This window comes from Helicoverpa zea, chromosome 6, assembly GCF_022581195.2.
Source record: "Helicoverpa zea isolate HzStark_Cry1AcR chromosome 6, ilHelZeax1.1, whole genome shotgun sequence".
Taxonomy (NCBI): domain Eukaryota; kingdom Metazoa; phylum Arthropoda; class Insecta; order Lepidoptera; family Noctuidae; genus Helicoverpa; species Helicoverpa zea.
The window spans coordinates 2,514,885-2,542,555 of NC_061457.1; the positions used below are offsets into that span (position 1 = coordinate 2,514,885).

The window sequence follows — 27,671 nt, forward strand, 5'->3', positions numbered from 1 at the left end:
CGTACGTACGTTCTTAGTTTAGTTTGTTCGTTCGTATTGTCGCAGTCACATCGCTCCGGTGCCCGCGCTTCGACATTTCCCGCCAAAAGTGACGTAACATATCCGTGATCTGTGTGAATATGTCAGTGACTTTTTAAATTAATTTTTTAATAGCAAAATTGTGATCGAAGGAATTTTTACAAGATGACGGCTGGGAATGAAGAGCATGAGCCTCTAATTACATCGTCTGTCGACAATCAGCGTGTGGCCTACAGTAATTCACCACCGGTAAGTATTTTATTTAATATATTGATGTATGTATAATGTTTGAGGTAGTAGGTACCAGATTCACATGAAAAAAAGATTTGAGAAATTCTTTTCTTTCTATTTTGACTTAGAACTGTTGCAATAGATGGCATATTTACTATGCTATTTATTTACATGACAAACATTTATATGCGTAGCACGTAAGTTCAATAAAAGTAAACGCAGACGCTTTGAATAGATAAGTCTACAGGAAGACAAGTCTACATACAGATTTTAAGGCCTATGCAATAATTGAAGTCCTGCGTAGGTAACTGGTAGAGTTAACACCGAACCTATCTGTATATGTAGATTTCAGTTAAAACCATGATAGAAGTTCTAAATTGCTGAAGATATTAAATAGATATGAAACTGCTAGGATCCACATAGTAAAAATACCAATACTTATTGAGCATGAGGCTGGATTCATTTTCTAATTTCGTAATTTTACAGTTTCAATCTCATCTAGTAGCCTATAGTATTATCATTTGCATAATACGCTCAGTATTTAAGCTGTAAAACTTTTCTCCACGTGCTATTCCATCTCAACGTATGTATTATTAAAAGACCCACCCATTCACCAAAACCAGCCTAATATTACGATATCTATGGCTAATTGGTTACTAAAAATTCCATGCGGTGACCAAACGACATAATTATAATACTAATGTTACGAGCGAAATGTAAAACAAACCGGACTCCATGATAAAAACCAGTAAAATATTTTACCAAGGCTGTATCGTCGGTTCCGTGGGTTAAGATGATCTTTAAAAAAAGTCGGAAACTGGTTTGTCTATGCACCATTCCATGTGTGTGATTCAAACTTTGTTCTAATTTCGAATCACAGTAGACCCCTTACAGCCTTTCCCTATATTCTATCTATCCGTTGATTTGCTTACCAGAGATAGAATTTTGAGATATGCACCATAGAAGTCAAATTACTATTTAGTAACTAGGTATGCCTTTTTATAACTATCCCTAAAGAAAGTCTAACATTCCTCATTTCCTGGCTGTATCATGTAAAAAAAACGTAGATTTTTATAGTTATTTGCTTTGTAATTAAATCGTAAAACTTGCGACACTATTCGGTAAGACAATCTTCATCAGTATCGTTAAAGGGCCTTCGTCTACGAGATACAGTTAAGGTTGGAACTATGTCGCAACGCCCGTCGGAAGACACGAATTAAGTAACAAATGCAGTAAACAGCTTTAAGTTTGTTGATTTTAGTTTAAAAAGCTTTTTCAAGCAGTCTTTAGTTAGACAGTCTTTAGAAGTAGTGTGGGTGCCACCTTTATTATTCATTTTATTCTAGTTTTCAGCATTTGTTTGTAGTAGTGTTAGCAGAATTACATCATCTGTGATCAACTGCCTAAATATAACGGTTCGTGAGATAGCCTGACAGACAAACAACGAAGTCTTAGTAATGGGGTCCCATTTTACCCTTTGAACCCTAGAATTCAAACTTTGTTGAGTTTTTCGGAGGGTTTAGGAAATATGGACTCAAACATGTTGGCTCTATCTATTATTTCAAAAACCCCTAGATTGGTATGATTGGTAGGTAGAGTTTCCCTGTATAGTTATCGGCACGGATAATGAGCTCTCGGCGGAAGAGTGGAGAGAGATCGCTTTGCGCACTGTACACTTATGGCAAAAAATCAACAAATCACTTCTGCGCAGGTGAAGGTCAGGGCTCAATATCTTTGCCGATGATTATAGCAAAACAGTACTGTAGGCCTGCGATCAAAAGTTGATAAAATCTGTTCTATTTTCATCGCTTCTCTATGCCTATATTACATAAAGAAAACACTTTCATATCTGTCTAGGTCTATTCTTTGATCTATTACTTCACTGATCGTCTTCAATTGATTACAATGGGCCGCTTCCTCACGCATAGGAAAATAGTCTTGCTACTCGGACACACTAGGTGAATCGATGATCGAGTCTTAGGGAATCGAGTATCGACATGATGCGATGAAAATAGGCGTTGATTGAGTACCTATCGATGCCTTATAGGTAAAACATTAAATATATACTTACATATATACATACATAAATAAATTAGGTATCACTTGCGGAAACCTTTGCGTGGAATATTGTTACCTATTTTAATGTAGACTACAACAATTAGCTAAAAATGCTGCTTCCTTAATGTATTGACATTATCGTTAAATGTCAGGCAATTGACATTATTGTTATACATAATTTTGATTCTTAGGTGGGTACATAACGGGTCAATTTGCGTAAATAAATAAATAAATTGAAAAGCAACAATATTGTTCCTTTTCCTACGCAAGGCAAGTGATTAGGTTAGGTTCATCATTTTTCATTCACTCATGATACCGCGCTCCGTTGCGGTCGACGGAGAAGCGAATCTCTTGTTATGGGTAACTTCTATAAAATCCGCTCAAACTTTTCACACGAAAACCCGACCGCGCGTAGAACAACTATAGAACCCGCTTACGACCAAAGAATCCTCAGCATTGCGCGGTATGATGTGTGAATGATCTATAGTCTATAAGATCAGTTAACGAAATTCGATCACAAACCTCGTGGCTAAAAGTCTAACGTCCACTATAAAGTTTTCTTAGACTAGATTCTAAAATATATTCATAACATGCAGGTGTACATAATAACCTTTAAATCCCACTACAAATTGTATAAAAATACACATATAAGACACGGAACTTTCGTTACCTAGTCGAAATATTCATGAAACCTGTTACGACCCACGGACAATCCACGTTGTAGGTAATAGGTACAGCACGTGGGCAAAAACGAGACTAGGCTCTATGATAGATACTCGCCTTTACTTTGTTTTTATTCAGATTAAAACTAATATTTGTACAAATAGGTGTCTTTGGTTCTTTATCACAAACCCTGTATGCTAATGTTTTATTGGACTGTGTTTCATTCTTTTTGGTAGACTTTGGACTGATATAAAATAGTGAAGCTTAAATTAGATTAGAACTATAAATACCTAGATAAGTAGGCACCTAAGTATGTGGTAGAAATATTTTAAGATACAGTAGTATATTAAATCAAATAATATAAGTCCGTAAATCATTCTAAATATGTTACACATTTACATAATTCTTCTTTTTCTATATCTAATAGCTACGAAATTAAATTGTAATTTAATGTAGCCGTGAGTTCAATGCCGTGTTTTTAAAGGTTGTCTATGGACATCATTATTTATTGGTAGGTCTGACACAGTGGGTACATCGTTATTATTTATTTATTTGTCTACTAGGCTGTAGTAGAATAGCCATGGCTAAGAATTACCGTATGTACCTAATTCTGAATGAAAATCTGTAAATAGTTAAAAAGTCGATCATTTTAATAGGACAGGACCATGATATCATCATCCTCCGAGCCCTTTTCCCAACTTTGTTGGGGTCGGCTTCTAGTCTAGCCGGATGTAGCTGAATACCAGTGCTTTACAAGGAGCGACTGCCGTATCTGACCCCATCAACCCAGTTACCCTGGCAACTCAATACCCCTTGGTTAGACTGGTGTCAGACTTACTGGCTGACAGGACCCTGACAATATAAATAAATACAAAACCCAAGAGTATGAATTTATTTATTTCATTGTTGTCTTACATATTCTCTTAGTTCTCATCCCATAGTATTACATATTAATTATACTTTTTCTTAATTTATTTGACTCAGTAACAAACTTAGCGCCTACATCACCTGTCGACTTAGCAGGCTGCTATGTAACATCTAAGCCGGTAACATGACACCTGTTCCGGATATCGACCCCTTATTCCGGGTCGTAATTAAACACCCGAAACGTCGGGTTTCTTTATTAGGAGTTCATTAAACTTATGTGGTATTTAATCATGTCAACTGTGCAAGTAAATAAAATGGCATGTTTGTGTGTATGCTTTTTAACTTCGAATAGTACTGTTGTAGCCTAGGATGCATAGATTATTTACCTATTTTCTTTATTGGTTGTCATTTATAACCCTTGAACTCATACTCGCGGAAGTGAGTTGGAAACGCTTTTATGCGGGTTAAATTGAAAGGATCACATAACATTGATATCTTTAAGGCCAAAACGCAGTATCAGATACAACCAAACATGTGCAGTAACTTAAACAAAGCATTTAACACTTTTCCAGGCGATAACTTTGAACACTTATCGGGAAACTGATACTCTTGTCGGGGGGACGCCATTTGCTTACATTGTAGTAATAAGTATTTATTGGTCATTAACTTTTTAAAAGTAGGTAAGTATATTTTATCTTCTCATGAAAATACCTAAATAAAGGAAAATATGGGAATCTTTGGTGTAAGAGCTTTCTGGGAAGAATATGGTATGTGATTTTGCCGTAGCTTTGGAATAGGTAAAATATGCATTCGATATCATGAGTGAGAAATTGTATTGCCATATGAATCATCATTCATTGAGTAAAGACTCATTCAAGGACCATTCATTAATCGTTGACCCAATATCTGTTAATATTTCCGCCAATCAGTTGCATATGTACCAGATACAGAACTGATAATAACCTCTCTTATACAAATCTATACTTCTATAGGTACAGTATAGTAAGTATAGGGATAGTATACCAATTTTAGTTTGTTCGTTGGTTGCTTGAACGCAAAAATCTCAGGAACTATTTTGCATCAATATAATTTTACAAATAATCTTAAATGAAATGCTTACTTCGACTATACTATTGGATGTCTTAATTAATAAAAAATCAGTTTTTATTAATTGAGTATTTATTGTGTTTGTGTAAATAGCCCTAAATTCAAATAAAAAGGACTGCTAATTTTTTTGTGGATTCCACATTTTTTTACCAGTTAAGATTTCACAACATACTCCCAACCTCTTTACATCACCCAAATGTACTGATAAGGGAAATAAAAAAAATACAAAGAACAAAGGCTCAAATAACTGTGAACAAGGAACACGGAATGAGATAGGTATCAGAGACTGGGTATCAAATGTTAGGCAATAGGTTATCAGTCGCTCCGTAGTACCTATGTGTTACGATGCAGAAATGTGTGTAGTTAGTGCATATATTGTAATACTGATTGATAATGTGTAGAACTAATACTACGTACTATGTTGGCGATGAGTCGGTTTAGTTCTTTGGATTTACCTACTTATTAAGAGCAAATTGAGTTCGAATAATTAGGCACGATGAATTAAGATCTCTTTCTTAAAGCCCTGTAGCATACCAGCCAATGGCAGACTATAACACCTATATCCTCTATGTTCTATAGGCAGTTGAAAGCGAAGTTAATGGGTAGCAAAGACTTATTTTATCTACGAAGTTGAAAGTTTTGAAAGTTGTACTTGACGTCGAATTTTCTTTTAGGATCAATAGTTTTAGGTCTAAAGTCAGAGGCGTAAATTGCTTCTAATATTATAGGTTGTAATCCTCATACTAATATCAAATTAATTATACTACGAATGCTAACTTATGTTCAGCCAAGCATCAAAACATGTATAACTATGATAGATCTGATTAAATTGCTCATAACTTCCCACGACATGTCAGACCGTCTTATACATAATTAGATATTAATAAAATGCTATGCATGCATTTATTTACATCTGTGTGAATTTTAAAAGGTGACTTGCAGACTGACTTGTCTGTCTGTCAGAAGTCTATTGTATCTAAAATGTTAATACAAACATGTTTTGGTTTGTATCTATGTATATTCTTATATTTGGTGTAGTTCTCGCCTATAAAGTCGATTATGATATTGAATTTACATTATATATAGCTTTTAGATCAATAAATAATATTTTAAGTATCCTAAAATATGCGAAAGACGTTAAGTTTTTATCTGATTTTGAAGATTCAGCAACAGACGTATTGTATCAGATATTTCCTAGAATAAAAATACAACAAAATTTTATAAGAAATACATAATATTTTCTTCCTGTAGGTATAGGTTAATACACCATTTAGGTACCTGTTAAGTTTGACACCCTACGACCCTACTTAAGATACCAAACGGCTTATTACCATCTCATCACAATCTCTAACTACATATAATTAAATATTGGTAAACCAAGTACATTAAACTACTTAGAGAACAGGTAATCGCCCTGGCTGGAGGCCTTAAGCTCTAGGCATCCACAGGGATTTGTCCGGTTAAGCAGTAAACAGCCTCCTAGGCTGAACTGCGAGATGCCATTCCCAAAAAAAAAAAAAAAAAAAAAAAAAAAAAAAGAACAGGTAATTGACCTATTAATGTATACCATGACTTCTAAAGCTGTTTATAACAAGGCCCAAATATTTCCACTTGTTTTTTTTCTATTGGTTGTAACATGTAGAGCAACTTTAGTACTTAGTATCGTGTTTGTTTTAGGGTAATTGATTTTATTACTGTCTTGCTAAATAGGGACATACGTAATAAACTTTTTTTAGGTTGAGTTGTTATCACAATTTTATTGTCAATAAATAATTCAAGAATTATATAAAATAGTCCGTTTTATACATTTGATGAATGCGCAAAGCGAACATGTATTTGTGTGTTTGGTTCAGAAATCATAAAAGCCTCATAAAAAACAATTATAGTTCGGCCATTCAGAGAATGCGTTCCTGACACGTCGCGATTGAACCGACGACGTAATAACATTCATTGATTATTGATATAATAATGTTGTTTTAATGCTCCTCAATTGTTAAAACGGTAAACAACCAGCAAAAATATTTTTATCGTAACTGCAACGCCATTGCAAAGTTACGTCGTCAGTTCAATCGCGACGTGTCAGGAACGCATTCTCTGAATGGCCGAACTATAATACAGGATACATTAAAAAATAGTTCCTAATTATTACAGCATTCTGTTGTAATCTAAACTATAACAAATATTTCTTAATTCTTCTGCAGGATGACCGCACACCAGAATCTTCTTCACCCCGCGGCAGTGGCGGAGAAGTGACGCTAGCTATACCATCACACCGCAACTATGGCGCCATCGGAGGCGTGGAGAAGGTCACATACACCTGGGCAGACATCAATGCCTTTGCCACCGAGTCTCGGTCCAGGTCCCGTAGAATTTGGAACTTCTGGAAGCCCTCCGCAAGTGGGATGTTCCAGCAGAGGAAACAGTTGTTGAGGAATGGTGAGTCATTTTGTCAATATCATCGAAATAGTGTCATAAATAAAACAACCTCTCTTAACCTAAGCATTTCTTTAACAGTGCTGGCTATCCTGATCTTGAGATACAACCAACCTGTATTGGTCAGAAAACAATAAATGTTTGGTTACAGATAATACCTCTATAGGATCAGGCCTGTAAAAACATTGAGCTACTAAAGTTTCAGGCGATTATTTTCTCAGGGTCCTAATTCGTATTTAATCAAGACAAGGTACACGTATCCACGAGTATCATTCTTCAATATAGACGTTAGATATCTTTTATGTTTCCAGTTGCTGAGTAAACGTTTATTTCTATAAAGCACATAAAATGTTGTTGCTTTGGCGACTACCAATCATTAACAAATATCAAATATGTTTCGCAATATCATAGATAAGGATCATAAGACAGAATAAATTAATATGTAAAGCAAAGTAATCAAGATATCTTTAACAAAAATTATATAATGACTTAGTAACTCCTAAGTTTCTAAGCAATGTATTCATATGATTGGTTCTCATAGTCTTATCGTGTCTAAAATCTTTTCAAGTTAAAAAGATTTTCAGATAATATCTATAAGAAACCGATAGCTGACATTAGGTAGCTTTTTGTGTTAGCTGAATGTCAAGGTCTGAAAGGAACTTGATGTTCCTAGATTTTTGATTGATGGACAGTTGAGATTACTCGTGTAGGTAAAATGATGAGTAATCGGCTTAAAAATGGTAGGTACCTAAGTTGCGTTCAAACCAAACTAACTGTCAGCCGTCGAATGTCAGCGTCTATGCACATTACGCATAACATATCGTCAGTTTAGGTGTGAACGAAAATGTAAATTTTATATATATGGAAATACAATAAACTGCGAAACGGTCGCTCACATTCAGCGACCACCAGTCAGTTTGGTTTGAACACAGCTTCAATTTTCCTGGAATTTTACAAAGATGGGCTGTCGAGATTACTCTTGTAAAATGATGGGTAACCGGCTTAAGAAGTATTGATTGTTGGCATGATGATTTGTAAAACAAGAGCAGTCTTACCAGTTTTGTTTTTCTAGCTTAGCTAGAGCTTAGTATAACAGGTGTACAAAACAACATACTTATTATTCAGTCTACTAATTAATCTGGTTGAGATAGATTACAAGAAACACGAGTAAATTGATCTCTCAACCAATATTGATATGTCATGAGAATGATTTTGTTCAATGACATAAAATTAAGGTTTCATAAGGCTACAAATTACACTGTACTTATTGCACTGTAGAAAAAATATTGGTAATTTTCCACACCACCAAGTTGAAAAGATTAGCAAAATTTTACCATAACGGAAATCGCGGAGGGTTTATATTACACTACTTTATAAACAGGTACCTATATAACATGTGTGGTCACAACAAGAATGTGTGCTCATAAAATTTCTAATTTGGTACTGACTTCTTCCTTCTCAATCTCGTCTCTCTAATATCTAAATACACTCTTCTTTTTTTAGTAAATGGAGCCGCCTACCCCGGCGAACTGCTCGCCATCATGGGTTCCTCCGGCGCCGGCAAGACCACACTCCTCAACACTCTGACTTTCCGTACTCCAAGCGGGGTGCTGTCCAGTGGCACTCGAGCTCTGAACGGCCAACCAGCTACCCCTGAGGCGTTGTCAGCACTGTCGGCGTATGTACAGCAGCAGGATCTGTTCATTGGCACGCTGACTGTGAAGGAGCATTTAGTTTTCCAGGTGAATTTTTGATGCTATTTATTTATGAAAGTCTGAAGGAAGGTATAAGCTTTTCAACATTAGTGATATAATCAGTACCTATATACTTATGGAAGTATGTAGTAGGTAAAAGCTTTTCCACATAAGTAATAATCATTTTCTAATCGGTGTTATATATCAGTATGTTTTGCCGTTCGCATCTGAAGGTAGGACTCTCCCAATGAGGAATTAAAAGCTTTTTATCATGAGCTCATATTTTTTTCTGTAATGTCATCTACACAAAAAAATGTAGGTAGATATTAGAAACCCGCAGAGGCTAGACAATACTGCCCTGACCTAGGCACGAACATGGTTTTCAGGCGTCTAAACTAATAGGACACATGAATACATTTCCCGATAAAGGTATCAAAGCATAGCAACTAATACTTGTCCTAGAAAAGGTATGCTTTAGTAACGCAACTCGATCAATAAGACAGTTTTAAACCAAAACCTTTTCAATACAAATCGTAGAGGTATAAAACTTGTCAAAGTTCCAAATACGGTACGATGCCACTCGCCTACTGGTTTCGTATCTCTAACTTAACGATGTAACTGGTTTCTTAAATACAAAACTAGTCTGACCAATAGCGAGGCCTTGACACCATGACAAAAAACCTTTGATATACCTAATATAAAAATAATTGCGTCGACGAAACTTCTAACCTCCACACTCAGAGACATTTAATGATTACTTAAGTCACTCCTTAGTGAAGGATTTGTATGACATTCCGTCACTAAGGAGCGACTTAAGTAATCATTAAATGTCTCTGAGTGTGGAGGTTAGACTATGAAATATGGAGGTTTCTGTTATGATGTGTTTATGGGAAAACTGTCATTTTTGTTATTTATTTATGTGTCGCTTATGGTATGGTAATATTGTATGGTTTTTTTTCTATAGGCTATGGTGCGGATGGACAGACATATACCGTATGCGCAGCGAATGAGGAGAGTTCAAGAGGTTATTACTGAGGTGAGAGGGAAAACATAATTGCATAATGGTTTTTAAATTTATAAATATCCGGTATTTACTGGTAAGATGGCTGACAACAAATTCATAACGTTATAACACAGCGCGGTATTACCTACGCGCGTCCCGATAGGAATTTCTTTTCAGACATGGATGAAAGCTAAAAGCTAAAGCATGGTAGCCTATGTAAAATCTCATATTATAAGCTTTATTAGGTACTCGTAAGCTCTATGAACATCTATTCAGGCTAGTATTATATAATATGAATATTAACAAGTAGGATGTTAGTCACAAACTGCAAGTCCTTGCCTTATGAATAGTGAACAATTGATTGCATTTGATGTCATTAGAATTCAATCGGTAATTGGTGCAATTATAAATAAAATCCATTACGCAATAATATACTTTTTGCAATTAATACAAATCACGTTTTTTGAAACTCGTAGCATGTAGTCATTCAAGATTGCATTCGTTTATTTCTGTAGTAATTATATACTATTTTTAATAGGTACTGCCCATTATGATATTTGAACAATTAGGTTGAGTACCTAAGTATAATTTACATTTGCCCATACAAAATATTAGATCTCGAATAGGTATTCTAATAAAAATCTATATATTTATAATATATATATTTTTTTACCTTTTATTTCTTATATTAGCATTAACACAATATAGGTATTATTTAAATGGTTTCTGATGCAATACCAAGGACTTTATCGTCATATTTTCAAATAGGTACTTACATTCCTGATAAAATAATGGTTTTATTTCGTAAAAAAATATAATACCTACGATCGTCTACATATTATATTATATACTGAAATAAGAATTCTACTACAAATATCAAATCACGTATAATAAAGTATTTAATTAATGCACCTGTATATTATTTGTTTGATTTGCATAAGACGCTGTTTATCTACAAATTAATCTAATGAATGTCCGGGTATTCTATTTAGACCAGATTTTTGAGACGTCCTTGATTCAAATTCTGTTGTTTCCATTGAAATCCTTCCATCTATGTTCGTTTTTCTACGTATTATAAAGCAAAACGGTTCATAATGGGTTTTGCGGTTAGGGTTTTTTGTAAGAGTGACACCATCGTCGTCAGCCTTTTTATTGTCCTACTGCAAGGGCTCACTACGGGCCTCTTTTCGAACAGAAAATTAATGAGCATGCTAGCTCTAGGCTGATTGGCAATTTCAGACTTTATACTCCCGGTTTCCTCAAGACCTTTTCCTTTACCTTAACTCAGTCTATCTACCTATAGTAATAAAGAAGAAAATAAAAAATATTGTTAAAGCTCCGAAACTACTTGACCGATTTAAAAAATTCTTTCACCGTTTGAAAACTAACTATCCCCAAGTAACACAGGCTATATTTTAACCGAATACGGGAAGTAATTCCCCCGGGACGCAAGTCAAACAGCCAGTATTTAAGAAGTTTTAAGATTCCAGATTTACATACTCGAACACTGTAATTTAACCATATACCAACAATTTATACTCTAACCCTTTATTTCCAGTTGGCGCTAACAAAATGCCAGAACACAGTGATAGGCATCCCTGGCCGGCTGAAGGGTATCTCCGGCGGGGAGATGAAGAGGCTGTCCTTCGCTAGCGAGGTGCTTACGGATCCACCGCTCATGTTCTGTGATGAGCCAACCTCGGGACTTGATTCTTTTATGGCGCAGAATGTTATACAGGTATGTAATAGTAAAACTTGGTTTATGAGGCTTGTATACACGAAAAAAATCAATGATTTTATAATTTGACATTATAGTAAATAATACTTAACTACCTATATCAATTGGGAAAGTTCAGCGGTTTCACAATCTTATGACGCAACTCACCCTTAATGAAAATGAACTAAGATATGTTAGGGATTTACGGCAAGCGCAAATTGTTCAAGACATTTTCTTGTCCTACTTAAAACACCTCATTACTTTTTAATCGGACGAGTTCACTGTTTTCTGCTTGTCTGAGACACTAAAACTACCAAGAATAGTTTGTCACTTCTTCTTAAATATTGTAACGGCCGATACTGAAGTGTCCATTTTAGACTTTGTTAAAAAAACAATTTATCACTGCCACACTTTCGTAAATTGCGACAAAACTTATACTACAATATGTATACTTGAAAGGCTGCAAGTATAAGATAAGATTAAAGTTTCGGTATTTCCTCATGAGACGTTCTACTAAATCCTTTCCCCCAGGTACTGAAAGGTCTCGCACAGAAGGGCAAAACGGTGGTGTGCACGATCCACCAGCCGTCCTCGGAGTTATACGCCATGTTCGACAAGCTGCTCATCATGGCTGACGGGAAGGTCGCCTTCCTTGGATCACCTGATCAGGCTAATGACTTCTTTAAAGAGTGAGTACTATCTTCCTAATAAGAACACCAAGTTCTATTAGATTGTCTAACTTGTCGAATATTATAAAGCTGATGAGCTTGCTGGTTTGCTAATCCCAGGAGTCGCTGTACCTACTGGTTTGAAAAATATTTCAGTGTTAGAAATAGCCCATTTATCTAGAAAGGGTATAGGATTTTTTCATTCGGATGTGCACAGAAGCTCCTACGAGATGTAGAAGGAACCGATAAGGAGGAATCGTGTACAAATATATAAATTGGAACGCCTTCCTCAAACTTTCGCTTTGTTCTGGACATGTCAACATTTGCTTGTTGTTAGCTGAGCCACGTCGTTCTCACAAATTGGCTTAAATTATAACGCCACTTACTTTGTAGTGTACGTTTCTCCTTTCGTCACATCCCACAAGTTCTCCTATAGCGATTACTATCTAAGAATTAACAACAAGTTTGTCAAACCTAACTTCGTGGTCGGATATTTCGTAATCCAAAATCTCTTAACCATTTTGAGCCACACAAACTACAATTAATACGTATCTTCCAATCACCACAGCCTAGGAGCAGCGTGTCCTCCTAACTACAACCCAGCGGACCACTTCATCCAACTCCTGGCGGGAGTGCCAGGCAGGGAGGAGACCACGCGCACCACCATAGACACTGTCTGCACGGCATTCGCGCGCTCTGAAGTCGGGTGCAAGATTGCTGCAGAAGCTGAAAATGCACTTTACTTTGAGGTACCAATTTCATTTTTTATTTGATTTTGTTTTTGGTACATATTTTTGTTACTCTCTTATTTGCTCTTATGTACTCTATTATATACTTTATTATCTACTCTCTTATGTACTCTCTTATTTACTCTCTTATGTACTCTCTTATATACTATCTTATGTACTCTCTTATTTACTCTCTTATTTACTCTCTTATTTACTCTCTTATTTATTCTCTTATGTACTATCTTATTTACTCTCTTATATACTATCTTATGTACTATCTTATGTACTCTCTTATATACTCTCTTATTTACTCTATTATATACTTTATTATCTACTCTCTTATGTACTCTCTTATTTACTCTCTTATGTACTATCTTATTTACTCTCTTATGTACTCTCTTATATACTATCTTATATACTATCTTATGTACTCTCTTATGTACTCTCTTATGTACTCTCTTATGTACTCCCTTATGTACTCTCTTATGTACTCTCTTATGTACTCTCTTATTTACTCTCTTATGTACTCTCTTATGTACTATCTTATTTACTCTCTTATGTACTCTCTTATATACTATCTTATGTACTATCTTATGTACTCTCTTATGTACTCTCTTATGTACTCTCTTATTTACTCTCTTATGTATTCTCTTATATACTCTCTTATGTACTCTCTTATGTACTCTCTTATGTACTCCCTTATGTACTCTCTTATGTACTCTCCTTTATACCCTCTTATGTACTCCCTTATTTACTATCTTATGTACTCTCTTATGTACTCTCTTATTTACTCTCTTATGTACTATCTTATGTACTCTCTTATGTACTCTCTTATTTACTCTCTTATTTACTCTCTTATGTACTATCTTATTTACTCTCTTATATACTCTCTTATATACTATCTTATGTACTATCTTATGTACTCTCTTATGTACTCTCTTATTTACTCTCTTATGTACTCTCTTATTTACTCTCTTATGTACTATCTTATGTACTCTCTTATTTACTCTCTTATGTACTATCTTATGTACTCCCTTATGTACTCTCTTATTTACTCTCTTATTTACTCTCTTATGTACTATCTTATTTACTCTCTTATGTACTCTCTTATATACTATCTTATGTACTATCTTAAGTACTCTCTTATGTACTCTCTTATTTACTCTCTTATGTACTATCTTATGTACTTTCTTATGTACTATCTTATGTACTCTCTTATGTACTCTCTTATTTACTCTCTTATGTACTATCTTATGTACTTTCTTATGTACTATCTTATGTACTCTCTTATGTACTCTCTTATTTACTCTCTTATGTACTCTCTTATTTACTCTCTTATGTACTCTCTTATGTACTTCCTTATGTACTCTCTTATGTACTATCTTATATACTATCTTATGTACTCTCTTATGTTCTCTCTTATATACTCTCTTATGTACTATCTTATGTACTCTCTTATGTACTCTCTTATTTACTCTCTTATGTACTATCTTATGTACTCTCTTATGTACTCTCTTATTTACTCTCTTATGTATTCTCTTATATACTCTCTTATGTACTCTCTTATGTACTCCCTTATGTACTCTCTTATGTACTCTCCTTTATACCCTCTTATGTACTCCCTTATGTACTCTCTTATGTACTCTCTTATGTACTCCCTTATGTACTCTCTTATGTACTCTCTTATATACCCTCTTATGTACTCTCTTATATACCCTCTTATCTACTCTCTTATATACCCTCTTATGTACTCTCTTATGTACTATCTTATGTACTCTCTTATATACTCTCTTATATACTCTCTTATATACTCTCTTATGTACTCTCTTATGTACTCTCTTATGTTCTCATTGCCGCCCATCAAAACGTTATGTACCTATGTTTGATAAAATTTTACGTAACTTTAGTTTTTGACGTGACAACGTCTTATAAATCGATGGAGCCGGCTGCACGCACGAAAAAACATGACTCATGCGGCGTTACCTCGCTCTGAGGCGTTACCTCACTCTGAGGCGTTACCTCGCTCTGAGGCGTTCCATCGCACAATCGGCCTACGCGTTTGGCAGCGTTCGACATCTGTCTCTCTCCCACTTGAGTGAGCGATGCGTCCGCGTAAACAGCTGCCATTCAATAATATATTTACATATTTTCGTCAAGTATGAAGTGCAGTGAAAAGTGAATGTGGTGTAAATTGTTTATAGCAACGATAATTGCGACGATAAAGGTAATGATTCTTTCGATATTAAATATATGTTCAGTGATATATTGTCGAATATTCGTGCTTTCATAATTAAAATAAATAGCATCAGTCCGCTAGTGCAGCGATTGTAGGTTAGGGCTTAGGCTATAACAAAACTATAATAATAAGGTAATAGAACTATTTCACGATGAGTAAAAAATCAATTGCTTTACTATTCGATCGAAATAATTATGGAGCATAGCCAGTGTTGGGCAAAATGAAATCTAATTACTGATTATTAACTACAATATGTAAATTACATTAAATAATCGTAAAAAGTAGTTAAAAAATTTGATTACTAACTACAAATTGTAGTTGCAATCACGATTACGAGATTACTTTTTATAACTACCTACACATTTTAAATAATCAATCGCGCGTTCATGTACTGACTTGTCGTTTGCTAGTTAAGTACAGTTACCGGCACGGAAGTCGAGCCCTGACTTTCACCTGCGCAGAAGTGATTTATTGGGTCCCTTTGGTGGTATGAAGGGAGCGCGGGGGCGGCGGTAAAGCGGTGATTTGCCCGCAGCGCATCGCGTCATAGCCGTCACTCGGGATTGGTTCTTAGCTGCGGTTGACGTACCTCAGGACGACGAAACACTTCGGGCCAATTTAATTGACACCAATTTTTATAAAATATATTTTTCTTTTGACGTGACAACGTCTTATATATCGATGGAGCCGGCTGCACGCACGAAAAAACATAACTCATGCGGCGTTACCTCGCACTGAGGCGTTCCGTTTAAGGCTTGAAGTGCAAGCGAGAGCACGCAACGAGTGACAAAGAGGCACGATCGGCCTCCGCTTTCGGCAGCGTTCGACATCTGACGATCAATTTCTTATGACGTTGTCACGTTCGACTATCGTCAGTAAACCGACTTTACAGACAACCGTTTTTTAGTTCTCAAAAAATGAAAAAAAACGCTTTGTTCGCTCATTTACAAACTAAGTGCGTGCCTCCGTCTTTGATTTGCTTACTTACTTAAGACGTGAGCCTTCAGTTACTAAGTTAAGCATTCAGTTACTTAACTATACATAGATACAGTTTGGGCCGAGTTCTGTTTTTTACTTGTGGACCCCCCCCCCCCCTGTCAAAATTATAAATACGTCCGTGGTTCAAGAAACCAGATCTTCTTGAAGCTAACTCTCATAGGAGCAAAATGTCTTTGCTTTGCTTCCTACCCGGTGCAACTAAGTCCCGTTTTCCCACAACTGTTCACAATAAGCAGTTGTTTGAAGAAAACTGACGTTTATTCTGTCGGTGAAATTGCGCCTAAGTCGATTGGAGATTTTCCTCATTGGGCTGCGGGATTGGCTACTGCGGCCCTGGTACATAAAAGGCCTACCACGGAACACGACGGTTTTTAGTCAGTAAGAGTCAGACACTCACCTCTCACCCCTCACCGCTGCTAACCCACGGCGGGAGGAGTCATTTGATGATTTTTGACGTCGTTTTAAAAAAAAGGTTTTTCTCATTAGTTATTCTTTTGTCTTTCATAAAATTATGCACAGATACCTACTAAATATTTAATTCCTCTTTGTTTCCAGCGCAAGATATCGCAGGGCTGGGCGGACCCGGCGTGGTCGGAAGCCACGGCTATCAGAGCTCGTCGCTCGCCGTACAAGGCGTCGTGGTGCGCGCAGTTCCGCGCGGTGTTGTGGCGCTCGTGGCTCTCCGTTACTAAGGAGCCCATGCTCATTAAAGTGCGCTTCCTGCAGACTATTGTGAGTATTTACTATTATTTATAATCCAAACCCATACTCTTGGTATTAAGACCGCCAATATCGGTGGGCTGATCGCCTTAATCATCAGCATCATCATTGGCTACAGAGTAGTACAGAGTATCTGGCAGTGCTTGTTGATTAAATGTGGGGGTTAGTGCCGCGAGCACTTGATTTTGTGGGTGTTGAGACTTCAGGTTGAGAACAACAGCTGCACGTCAAACATGACACGCGTTTGAACCTTTAACTACTTCAAAATAAATAATTTAAGTAGGCAAATAAAGTCTAATAAGGCTACAGGCCTGGAAAGACTGATAAAAGATAGTAAATAATGTATCACTTCTATTTCAAGCTGCAATTTTAGTTCGATATTATTGCAACTATCTGATTATATTACTTAGTATGACAAGAACCAAAGATGAATGGAAGCGGAATACCTGTTGCACCGATCTCAAATAAAATTCTGAATAGGGCAGGAAAAATATAATACTTGATCTTTATGAGAACATTGAGAACCCACACAAATGACATGTGGATCCTCGCATTAGGCTATCAAACTGGTTTGAGGCTCTTATTTGATAAGTTATTTCCGCACTGAATGCAATTATTAAATCAACCTTCTTTATTGTTTCAGATGGTATCGATCCTGATCGGCGTGATCTACTTCGGGCAGCACCTAGACCAGGACGGCGTGATGAACATCAACGGCGCCATCTTCATGTTCCTCACCAACATGACCTTCCAGAACATCTTCGCTGTTATTAACGTAAGATACCCCATTAGAACTCCTTGCTTAAAAGAGTAGATTTTTAAGTAGAATTGAGAGAAAAAAAAACAAATGCAATCGAGTCACCGTCGCATTAAGCAGAACGCTGTGTTTATGCTTAATGTGAATGTTATTACTGATTAAAAAATGACAACAAAAGTACTACAATAAAAAGCTGGATAGGCTTGGAGGCTTCTTTGGAAAATAAAGCGTTATCTCTTTACTCTTTATCATACCTACCAAAATCTAAACATATATATCCCGGTCTAGTTCTTGGAAAACTCAATGGCGGTGCGCAACTAAGGTAAGGGTATGCGCCTGCGGCCCGTAGCCCATATTCCTCCCAGCGATACCTAAATGGTTTCTGCGCAGCGACTGATGCAATGTTCAATGTTCCGTGATGTCAAAAAGTTTGACGAGACCTAAGAAACGGCAAAACTAAATCCATTTTAAATGGCTGTTGCACAACCTACAGTCATATATAGTATAGGTTCATAGTACATAATTAACCAATTATATTCACACTAAGTTGAGTCACCTCCATGACTTGACTAGGTTATGTGGGAGTGACTAGGCAGTTCAAAAACATATTACTTGCCTTAAATTAAGATTTAACTTTTTGTCATCACATTCTCAATAACTAATAACACACAATATCAGAAAAACTTGAATTCAAATATCTAAGCTGTTTTTTAAGGCTAGACAGATATATTGTTGGTTGGGTGGCGCAAGAAATCAATTACCAGCCATGAGCATTATGACCACAATAATCTATACATATAATAAAATGATAAGAAAGTCAAAACTGTACATTGAATATTTTTTTTAAAGAATACTTGGGGGATGATCCATAATCGATTCTGAACCCAAATATGTAGTTTTTAGAATTTTTGACTGTATGTCTGTTTGTCTGTATGTTTGTCCCGGATAAACTCAAAAAGTACTGCATGGATTTAAATAAAATTTTGCATGACTATTACCTGGGGGCCGGTTCAACACATAGGCTATATATTATCACGCTATCACCTACGGGGGTTGAGCAATGAATTATTAAATAAACGAAATTGGAAATTCTATATTGCTCACGCAGACGAAGTCGCGGGCAACAGCTAGTGTTTTATAATACTATACTAACTACACTACTATTCCTCAGTTCGAAAACGAAACAAAGTGTCATCACTAAGTTTTCTAGCAACCTTACCAAGGGTAGCCGTCAACTGGTCAAGTTGGTGGTTTGAGGGCTGCTAATGATTAAGTTATCTTGTAGGATATATGCATAAGTCACAAGTGAAATGTTATGATCAAATGAAAAAAAATTGTAGTATTTCCTGAAATAGATCCCGGTCCTTTATTAAATCATAGTTTTCCGTAGCCATCATTAACAGCTTTTACTAATAATTTAGTAGGTCTGTCTACCTTTGAACCCTTGATATTTAACCCTAAACTAAATCATCAATGTAACTTTATCGGTTACTAATTTACTGACACAAAGTTGCGAACGCTCGCAGACGACATAATAACGTTTTCTTCTTCATAACTAGACCCTAAAAGACTGATTTCTTTGAATAAACTCTTATCTTTTAATAAACTTTATCTTTGCTTGTCCTCAGGTATTCTGCTCAGAACTGCCAATATTTATCCGAGAACATCATTCCGGGATGTATCGAGCCGACGTGTACTTCCTATCGAAGACGTTAGCCGAAGCACCCGTGTTCGCGACGATACCACTGGTGTTCACAACCATAGCTTACTACATGATAGGGCTCAACCCTGAACCCAAGAGGTTCTTTATAGCGTCCGGATTGGCTGCCCTGATCACCAATGTTGCTACGTCGTTTGGTAAGTTTGTTTGTGTGGTTTTTCTTTTGTAGGGAGATCAAAATGGGGATAGCTTTTTTTGCGACATCGCTAACATTTAGTAGTGTAGTTATGTAGTGTTGAAGATAAACACTTATTTTCCTTTCCTTTTTTAATGTTTTGAAAAAACATTAGCTATGAATCACCAATTCCACCAATATAATTGTGTTTTTTGAGACCTCATATTTTTGCTATTCCCTTTGGAATTTCAAATTTTATGGAAAGTGGGTACCCACTAAATGTTACAGTTAAGTTTTATAAAATAATAACTGTACTTAGTGTAAGGAAATTATTCATAACATTTTGTAATATTCAAACTAAACAACGCTACAAAAGTGTACTAGAAATACAAAACAAATGATTCTTTCAACACAATATAATCGCTGTCGTTTTTTACTTGCGTGATTCATTTACCTCGCAGCGTATTTACAGTATGTACATGGCTAGTACGCAAGCGTGTGAAACTAGTCGCGAATAGATTGGAATTCACTTTTTATACAAAGTCTTCCGATGTATACAGCAGCAGTACGCAAATACTCGCATATATTTTGTAGTGGCCAAAGTAACTTGCTTTGTTCCATAATATACAGCGCTAGTCCGCATGCAAACTAATCGTGTATACATTCGCGAGCAGTTGCATACTCGCCATTTTGATTAAAACACGACCTAGCATTTAATGTTAATTTAAATATTAATAATGCTCGTTCAATTAAAAAACATTGTATTAAAAATTGAAGTTAGTGACGAAAACGAATCGCTGCAAAACCGACTCCACGTAGTCTTGTCTGCCCTACCCCTAGAGTGCAATTCAAAACCGCGTAGGCGCGGAGGGGCGAGGCGGCCTGCGAGCTGAAGCGCAGGTAGTTTTAACGCCCGCCGACGCGGTGGTGAGCGTGAAAACCATCTGCGACGATAAGCTCGCATGGGATCGCCGGAGCCTCGCAGCACCGGAGCCGTGACAGAAGCGATGCTTGCTGCATGTTGCTTGCTTACATTTTAAACGTACTGAGTTAAACAATTATGGCCTTACTACAAAAACTTTAACCCCTGTTTTACACTTGTCTAAAAAAATTTTGGCTGCAAAATGAACCATATGTCAACGTCATAATTTGACATTTTTTTAGACAAGTCTTAAACTGACGTTTAAAAGTTTTTGTGGTAAGACGGTTAGAAGCTAATTAAATATATTTTATGATGTCATTTAATAGTATTTTAGAAGTTTACTGTTAGAATGCCTGCTACAAAAGATGCTAAAAAATAACCATCATGCTGAGTTGGTTCCTGAATTTAGAGTAGTTTACTTAGAAGATTACTTGTGGCTAAGATAGTATTATTAAGATGCTCGTTAATTGTGGCTGACTTAATAATTTAGAAGGCAACATACATTTTTGGGGGCGAATAATGATATTAAAAAGAAGCCTGTTTAATTAGCAATTTTAATTAACAAACTGAGATTCAAAGCCATTTTTATTTAATGCTTTACCTAATATTAATTTTGTATAGTTAAATTTGACCGTGTATAAATTGGAAAGATGCATGTGCACGTCTAAGCTACGGATTATACGCGAGCAGTACGCAAAATTCAAGTATACTTTGAAATCACAAATTAAAAAACAGCATTACAAAGTATCAGCGAGCAGTTTCCTATGGATGCGTTTTGGCTATGTACATTCTGTAAATACGCTACCTCGCAGTTTTATATATTCAAAATAACAATAAATGTTGTTTACGCTAGATTTTCACGTCTAGCGAGAAACATAAAATACATTAAAAAAAACTGATTTCCAATTTGTCGACAAATATTATTTGATTTTGTAGATCAACAGGTATTGCACAACGATAATGAGCGATATATGTATAGGTATACTTATTAATTGATCTAGTAATTATGTTAATAACATACATAACCATTTGGTAACTATTGAAAGACTTCATTACACATGCTGATTTAGAAAATGACTCAATACCAGGATGACAGGACTGAGGAAATACAACAAAATCACTAGTACCTATATGGACGACATTATAAGAGTACCAAACGACATCTTATTCTCAACCCGGGGAAAGAAGCCCCTTTTCCCTTGGTATGTTTTCTGCACATTAAGATAACGGAAATAAGGACTAGAAACCTAAAAACCCTAAATTACGATCAGAAATAAGGACTACATCTTAGTATTAAAACTGCTTATAAATAATGACAAAATCAAAACAATAAACACCATAATAAGTTAAATTTCGAATGCGTCACGCATCACGCATCAACTATCCCAAACATCAAAAGATACCTCTATTAGTATTTAGTATACTTCCCATAAAACTATTAAAAACCTCACAGTCACAGCTTTTTTTTAAGTCCAAGAAACTGGTTTAACATTGCGTAAGAATTACAAAGCGGAGTGGGAGACTTTACAAGAATGCAGAGTTATCAAACCTTTTTTTATTGCCTGGCAGCCATACTAGGTTAGCCATTAATAAGAATGTTAGCATGTAGTTTGGTTTCCTTTTTAACCGACTTCCCAAAAAGGAGGAGGTTATCAATTCGGCCGGTATGTTTTTTTTTTTTTTTTTTTCTATGTATGTACATTGATTACTCCGAGGTTTATAGACCGATTTACGTGATTCTTTTTTTGTTCGACTCGGAATAGCTGCCAGTTGGTCCCATAGTCATCAGGTCAGGATCTGATGATGGAAACCCTGAGAAATCGAGGGCAACCTTCGAAAGTTGTAGGCATACATAGGGTAAAAACTTGACACTCAGGTGTACGCCTAAAAGCACTATTTAACTGTGAAGATTTGGAGCTGATCTGATGATGGAAACCAGAGAGGGTCGAGGGAACTCGACAACTGAATATGTAAACTACCTCGTGTTTGGGCTTAAATTATTTGTATTGACAAGACCTTTGCAACAGTGAAGGTTTGGAGCTGACCTGATGATGGAGACCAGAGAAAGTAAGTCGAGGGAACTCGACAACTGAATGTGTAAAATACCTCGTATTTGGACTTATATTCTTTGTATTGATGAGAACTTCTCACTTGTATGGATAGTGACAACTATTCGTATCACTGAAAAGCTTTAAATAAAAAACTTTTTTACAAAAAAATTAAACCGACTTCCCAAAACACTAAAAAGCAAAAAAAAAAACTATTTTTAGGTGCATCGGCCTAGAAGTCGGTGGCAAAATTAACTTAGTAACATCCATTAGACACCGACTTCTAGGCCGATGCACCTAAAAATAGTTTTTTTTTTTGCTTTTTAGTGTTTTGGGAAGTCGGTTTAATTTTTTTGTAAAAAAGTTTTTGTAAGTTTAATGAGACCTTGAGTCGCTTGAATGGAGTTGTGTTCTAAAATTATCTTCTTTTGTTTTAAGTTCGCAGTTTCAATGATGCTCCAGGCAATCTTGTTTTCGCAGCATGAGTTATTTTGATAGAAAGCAATAAAAATGAAACTTTTGTTAATCAATCAAAGTTATAGAAATTATGTCAAAAACGTAAGAAAACTTCTAAGTTCTTTAAATCATTATTGACTAACACCAAAGAAGTGTGAAGCCACGTTCTTTTTTTGCACTTCAAATACTTACAATTCCTACTACGTAGTGTGGGTGTGGCTTCTGTCGGTAGGTACAAAAAAATCTCAAATTCGAGTTTTGATTTTGGAAAAATACCTAATACTTCTAGGCGACCTCGATCCTGCTGCATTTTTAAGCTATGCAGAACATGTATTCAGATACACTTTCACACACACATCCTGACCGAAATATTCCTAAATATCATAGATATCTACGGTCCAAGGTCGTATCTAACCATTTGATTTGCTATAGGTATTGCTGCACCTTTTATCAAATCTACTTTCTATCGCCTAACGCCTATAACATAGTATAAGTAGATCTCTATCCGTGCATCACATAAAATAATGTTTAATTATACACGACATACTCGCATAAAAAACAAAAACAATAAGCCGGACTTGAGTTGCTTTCTCGCTGTGCATTTTCTCGATCAAAATAAGATGTAACAGGATACAGTTGCAATTTCTCTGGACCGCAGCATCTCACGTATCGTGCGATACGATACAGCCGCAAACGGTTTAGCGGTTTTCCATATTTTACATAAACAAGAACAACAACATTACCGTTACGTTATGACTTTCACTGTGTTCAAGATATCTAGATCCTTTTACAATGTAAACAGTACTATCTGATGTCTTTTCACATACTAAGATCATACAAACATCAGATTTTGAACACTGTTCAGCAGTACTTGTACTTCATTAAGTTAGATGGACTGGATAAACTTGACATCAGGACATGCTTAGATTTAAGGTTTAGCGGATTCATGCATACTTGAGAATTGAGATATGCCATTTATTTAAAAAATATACTAAATCGAATATACAAAGATAGACCTCTCGTTAAAATAGATTTAAAGTATCAGTGGTTAATGTAACTTGACTACATGACTCTTTCTCTCCCTGAACTGTTATCACCAAACATTTTTTACTGACCTCCCAAAGAGGAGGAGGTCCTCATCTATATAAATAAAAATGAATTGTTGTTCGTTAGTCTGATTAAAACTCGAGAACGGCTGGGCCGATTGAGCTGATTTTGGTTTTAAAATGTTTGTAGAGGTCCAGGGAAGGTATAAACGATACGAAGTTCGCGGGATTAGCTAGTGTTGAATATTTTTATGTTGTTTAATCTATTCCCCAATCTATGTCTTTACATAAACACTAATCCTATGTTTCCTCCACCAGGCTACCTGATATCGTGTGCCAGCAACAGCGTGAGCATGGCAGCGTCAGTGGGACCTCCCATCATCATCCCCTTCATGTTGTTCGGAGGCTTCTTCCTCAACACTGGGTAAGTTACTTCTAGAATATTTGAGAACCTAGCCTAGTAATCAGTACCTACCACAGAAGAAGGAAAGATGAGCAAAAATGCCAAATAAAGTTTAGAAGTTAATCATTTAACGGCTGGCGTTATATTTTGCTCATAGGTACATTATGACTATTGGGAAGTCAATAGTAGCCAATTTCAGACAAGGAAAGCTACTCAATGATAGCTGTATATGTTATCTGACAGAAGAATTGACTGTCTGCGTATATAGTTACGGGAGGATTTAGTCGGTAAAATTCAAGGGAAATAAAATTGACGTTTACTCGTTGGCAATACAAGTTTTAGATAGAACAAGTTTCACTAAGCTAACAGTCAATTTTATTATTGTTTTTACAACTTTTACAACGTTCATGGCCCTGACATACTAGTAATGCTAAAAGGAAATATAGATACTGAATTATTATTTACATATGTACGTTCAAATATTATACGTCGCATATTGCTGATGAAATTATATGATATCTTGTGTCTCGTGTATCTAGGAATTTGTATGAAGAACTTCTTGCTTTAAAATGAGTTTCATTTATGCGTAGTTACAAAGTTATGTATTTTATCGTAGGTTCGTAGTAGTTACAGCTACGATAAACGGTCTACGAATTCTTTTGTAATTGCTACGCGTATTGCAAACAATTTTAATCACTCATTAGATAATGTTTAAATTAGCAAGTTACTAGTGTTACTGTAAGAAAAGTGGAAGGCTTTGGGGGAGGCCTTTGCCTAGCAGTGGGACAGCATAGGCTAATTAAAAAAAAAAAAAATAGTGTTACTACAAGTTACAAGTTACTTTGAATGTGTCCAAACGTGTGTAGACGAAACAAAAAAGATAATTTTTGTGCACCATTTAAGTATTTTTCCATGAAAATTGCTTTTAATACAAACAGACGCAGATTTTTTTTCGTTTTACTTTACAGGCGAGTTTGCTCGTTTGTTCTTAACACAAAGACACACATTGTAAAAATCATGTCTATAGTCTAGCGTATTTGACAGATAAGTCACAGCTGTCAACTGTGTTTAGAGAGCCTTAAATATTAATTACTACCATAGCTCATTTAAGCGTGACTCCACTCAAAAACATCAATTAACAATTAAGAATAAAAATATCGTTTCTGGCTTCCGAACCAGTTTTGTTTCTACGCAATAAAACTCAAAATCACCCATTTCCAGTTTGAATCAGTAGAAACCAGAATACAATGAGATAAATAGTGAAAGAACTAGAAAACTAACATTCCATTTTCTTGTTTATATAAATAGTCATTCGTAAATAATGTAAACAAAAAGAGTATATCAACATTCCTCAAATACGTCAATAGATACCTAATGTCGGCTATTTGTCCTTTATTTTGACAAGCTTGTTTTGCTAATTGAGATTTAGTTTATAATCGGATCTATTTTTCCAACTCATTAATATTAATAGAAGATAGAAATTGTGCACAAACAAAATGTTTTTGAAAACACCTCAGCAGTTCGGAGTTATTGTGCTAGGTGCTTCCCTTTTTTTATTGAGTAATTTTACTACCTAGCTGTAATAAGACATAAGGATGAATTTTTTTCTAGTAACAGCACTCTCACGCTAGCGAATTTTTAGTTCGGTTTTTACGAGCGACGCCGCTGGGTTCGGAAGGGTTTTGCTACGCGCGGAAAAATCTAGCTGAAAATGTGTCAGTCCGATCTGAAAGCGCTGTAAAGACTCGTATTTCCAACTATGAATCTATCTAACAATCAAACATCCTTTTAATCCACCAGTTCCGTCCCACCATACCTGGGCTGGATATCGTACCTGTCCTGGTTCCACTACGGTAACGAAGCGCTGCTGGTCAACCAGTGGTCTGGAGTGGAAACTATCGCCTGTACCCGGGAGAACTTCACCTGTCCAGCCTCTGGGCAGGTCGTCTTGGATACTCTTAGCTTTTCTGAGGTAAGTAACACTTAAGACATTTTCTTTTCCATGGCATCTCGCAGTTCAGCCTCACCGCGTTGCTGAGTTGCTGGCAACACTGCTTGTTGCAGAGTTAATAATTTTAGTTTACTTTTCACCTGACTCAAAACTCTTGTTGCTCAACAAAATTTGTATGAGTACGAGTCCTTTGTAATAAATAAGTAATCATCGTCACAATAAGGCTATTTGACGTAAGTTTTCTATCGAACTTAGTAAGTAGTAGGTGTATAAATATGTGTCAAACAATTCAGCACGGATTTCCATGAGATTTTCACCAATACTTAGGTACGATTCGGGCGCTACCGGGACGGGTCACTAGTTTATTATCAATATCAATCTGTATCTACATTATAACACACCAATAATATCGTCCAACCAGTTTATCGGATTGATTGTTTTTCACGAGACTTTGTTAATGAATTCATAATTATTATGCTTGTTAGCAGATTATTCATAAATCTTAGCATTAACCATCTGAACTTGTAAACAACAAAATGTCGCTGTCGTTGGGGCAGACACGAAGTATCATATTTCATTTTAAATTTTGCATTTTTATGCAACATATAAAATCAAATTTTGTTTGAGACCAATCCTGTATACCTACCGCGTGTAATCGGCGTCCCGAGATAGATATAGAAGTTACATTACTGCCAAGTTGCATCAAAACCTATTTAGTTGTTTTTGCGCGAAAGAGTAATAAAAAGAATATATATCCTTGCAAACGCGTTTCCAATGCGCATTTCCATAAGCGAAGAAATGTTAGGAATGCCTATGCTACATAACAAAAACGCTCACAATATAGATACATATGTTCTAACTAATATTATCTGTATTTACAGGATGACTTCACAATGGACGTGGTGAACATGATTCTACTGTTCATCGGCTTCAGATTCTTGGCGTATCTCGCACTCTTGTACCGCGCTCGCAGAGGCAAGTGAGTCTTAGGTACAAAACGCTGCGAGAATGGGCCATATGAAGGAAGAAAGTTGAATAAATAGTGTAATTATTTAGCCTGTAAGGAGAATGTCAATGGAGATTTTATAAATAAAACAATTTATACCGTTTT

The 27,671-nt window shown here is 35.9% G+C and overlaps 1 protein-coding gene across 1 annotated transcript; it reads left to right on the top strand.

Annotated features, from left to right (window-relative positions):
* Positions 1 to 27,671, top strand: LOC124631311 (protein white). The gene is made up of 13 exons (XM_047165641.1): positions 1 to 267; positions 7,146 to 7,380; positions 8,881 to 9,119; positions 10,036 to 10,107; positions 11,633 to 11,812; positions 12,323 to 12,480; positions 13,028 to 13,208; positions 16,978 to 17,154; positions 17,786 to 17,917; positions 19,528 to 19,756; positions 24,525 to 24,630; positions 26,410 to 26,581; positions 27,442 to 27,671. Exons 1-13 carry the CDS (start codon positions 184 to 186, stop codon positions 27,541 to 27,543), a joined length of 2,067 nt encoding a protein of 688 aa, XP_047021597.1. The 5' UTR covers positions 1 to 183; the 3' UTR covers positions 27,544 to 27,671.

Excerpts from the sequence above, each read along its gene's own strand:
- LOC124631311 (XM_047165641.1), top strand. The coding sequence starts at position 184 with ATGACGGCTGGGAATGAAGAGCATGAGCCTCTAATTACATCGTCTGTC. Across the intron at positions 268-7,145 it reads CCTACAGTAATTCACCACCG|GATGACCGCACACCAGAATC; the intron begins GTAAGTATTTTA and ends ATTCTTCTGCAG. Across the intron at positions 19,757-24,524 it reads CAATGTTGCTACGTCGTTTG|GCTACCTGATATCGTGTGCC; the intron begins GTAAGTTTGTTT and ends TTCCTCCACCAG.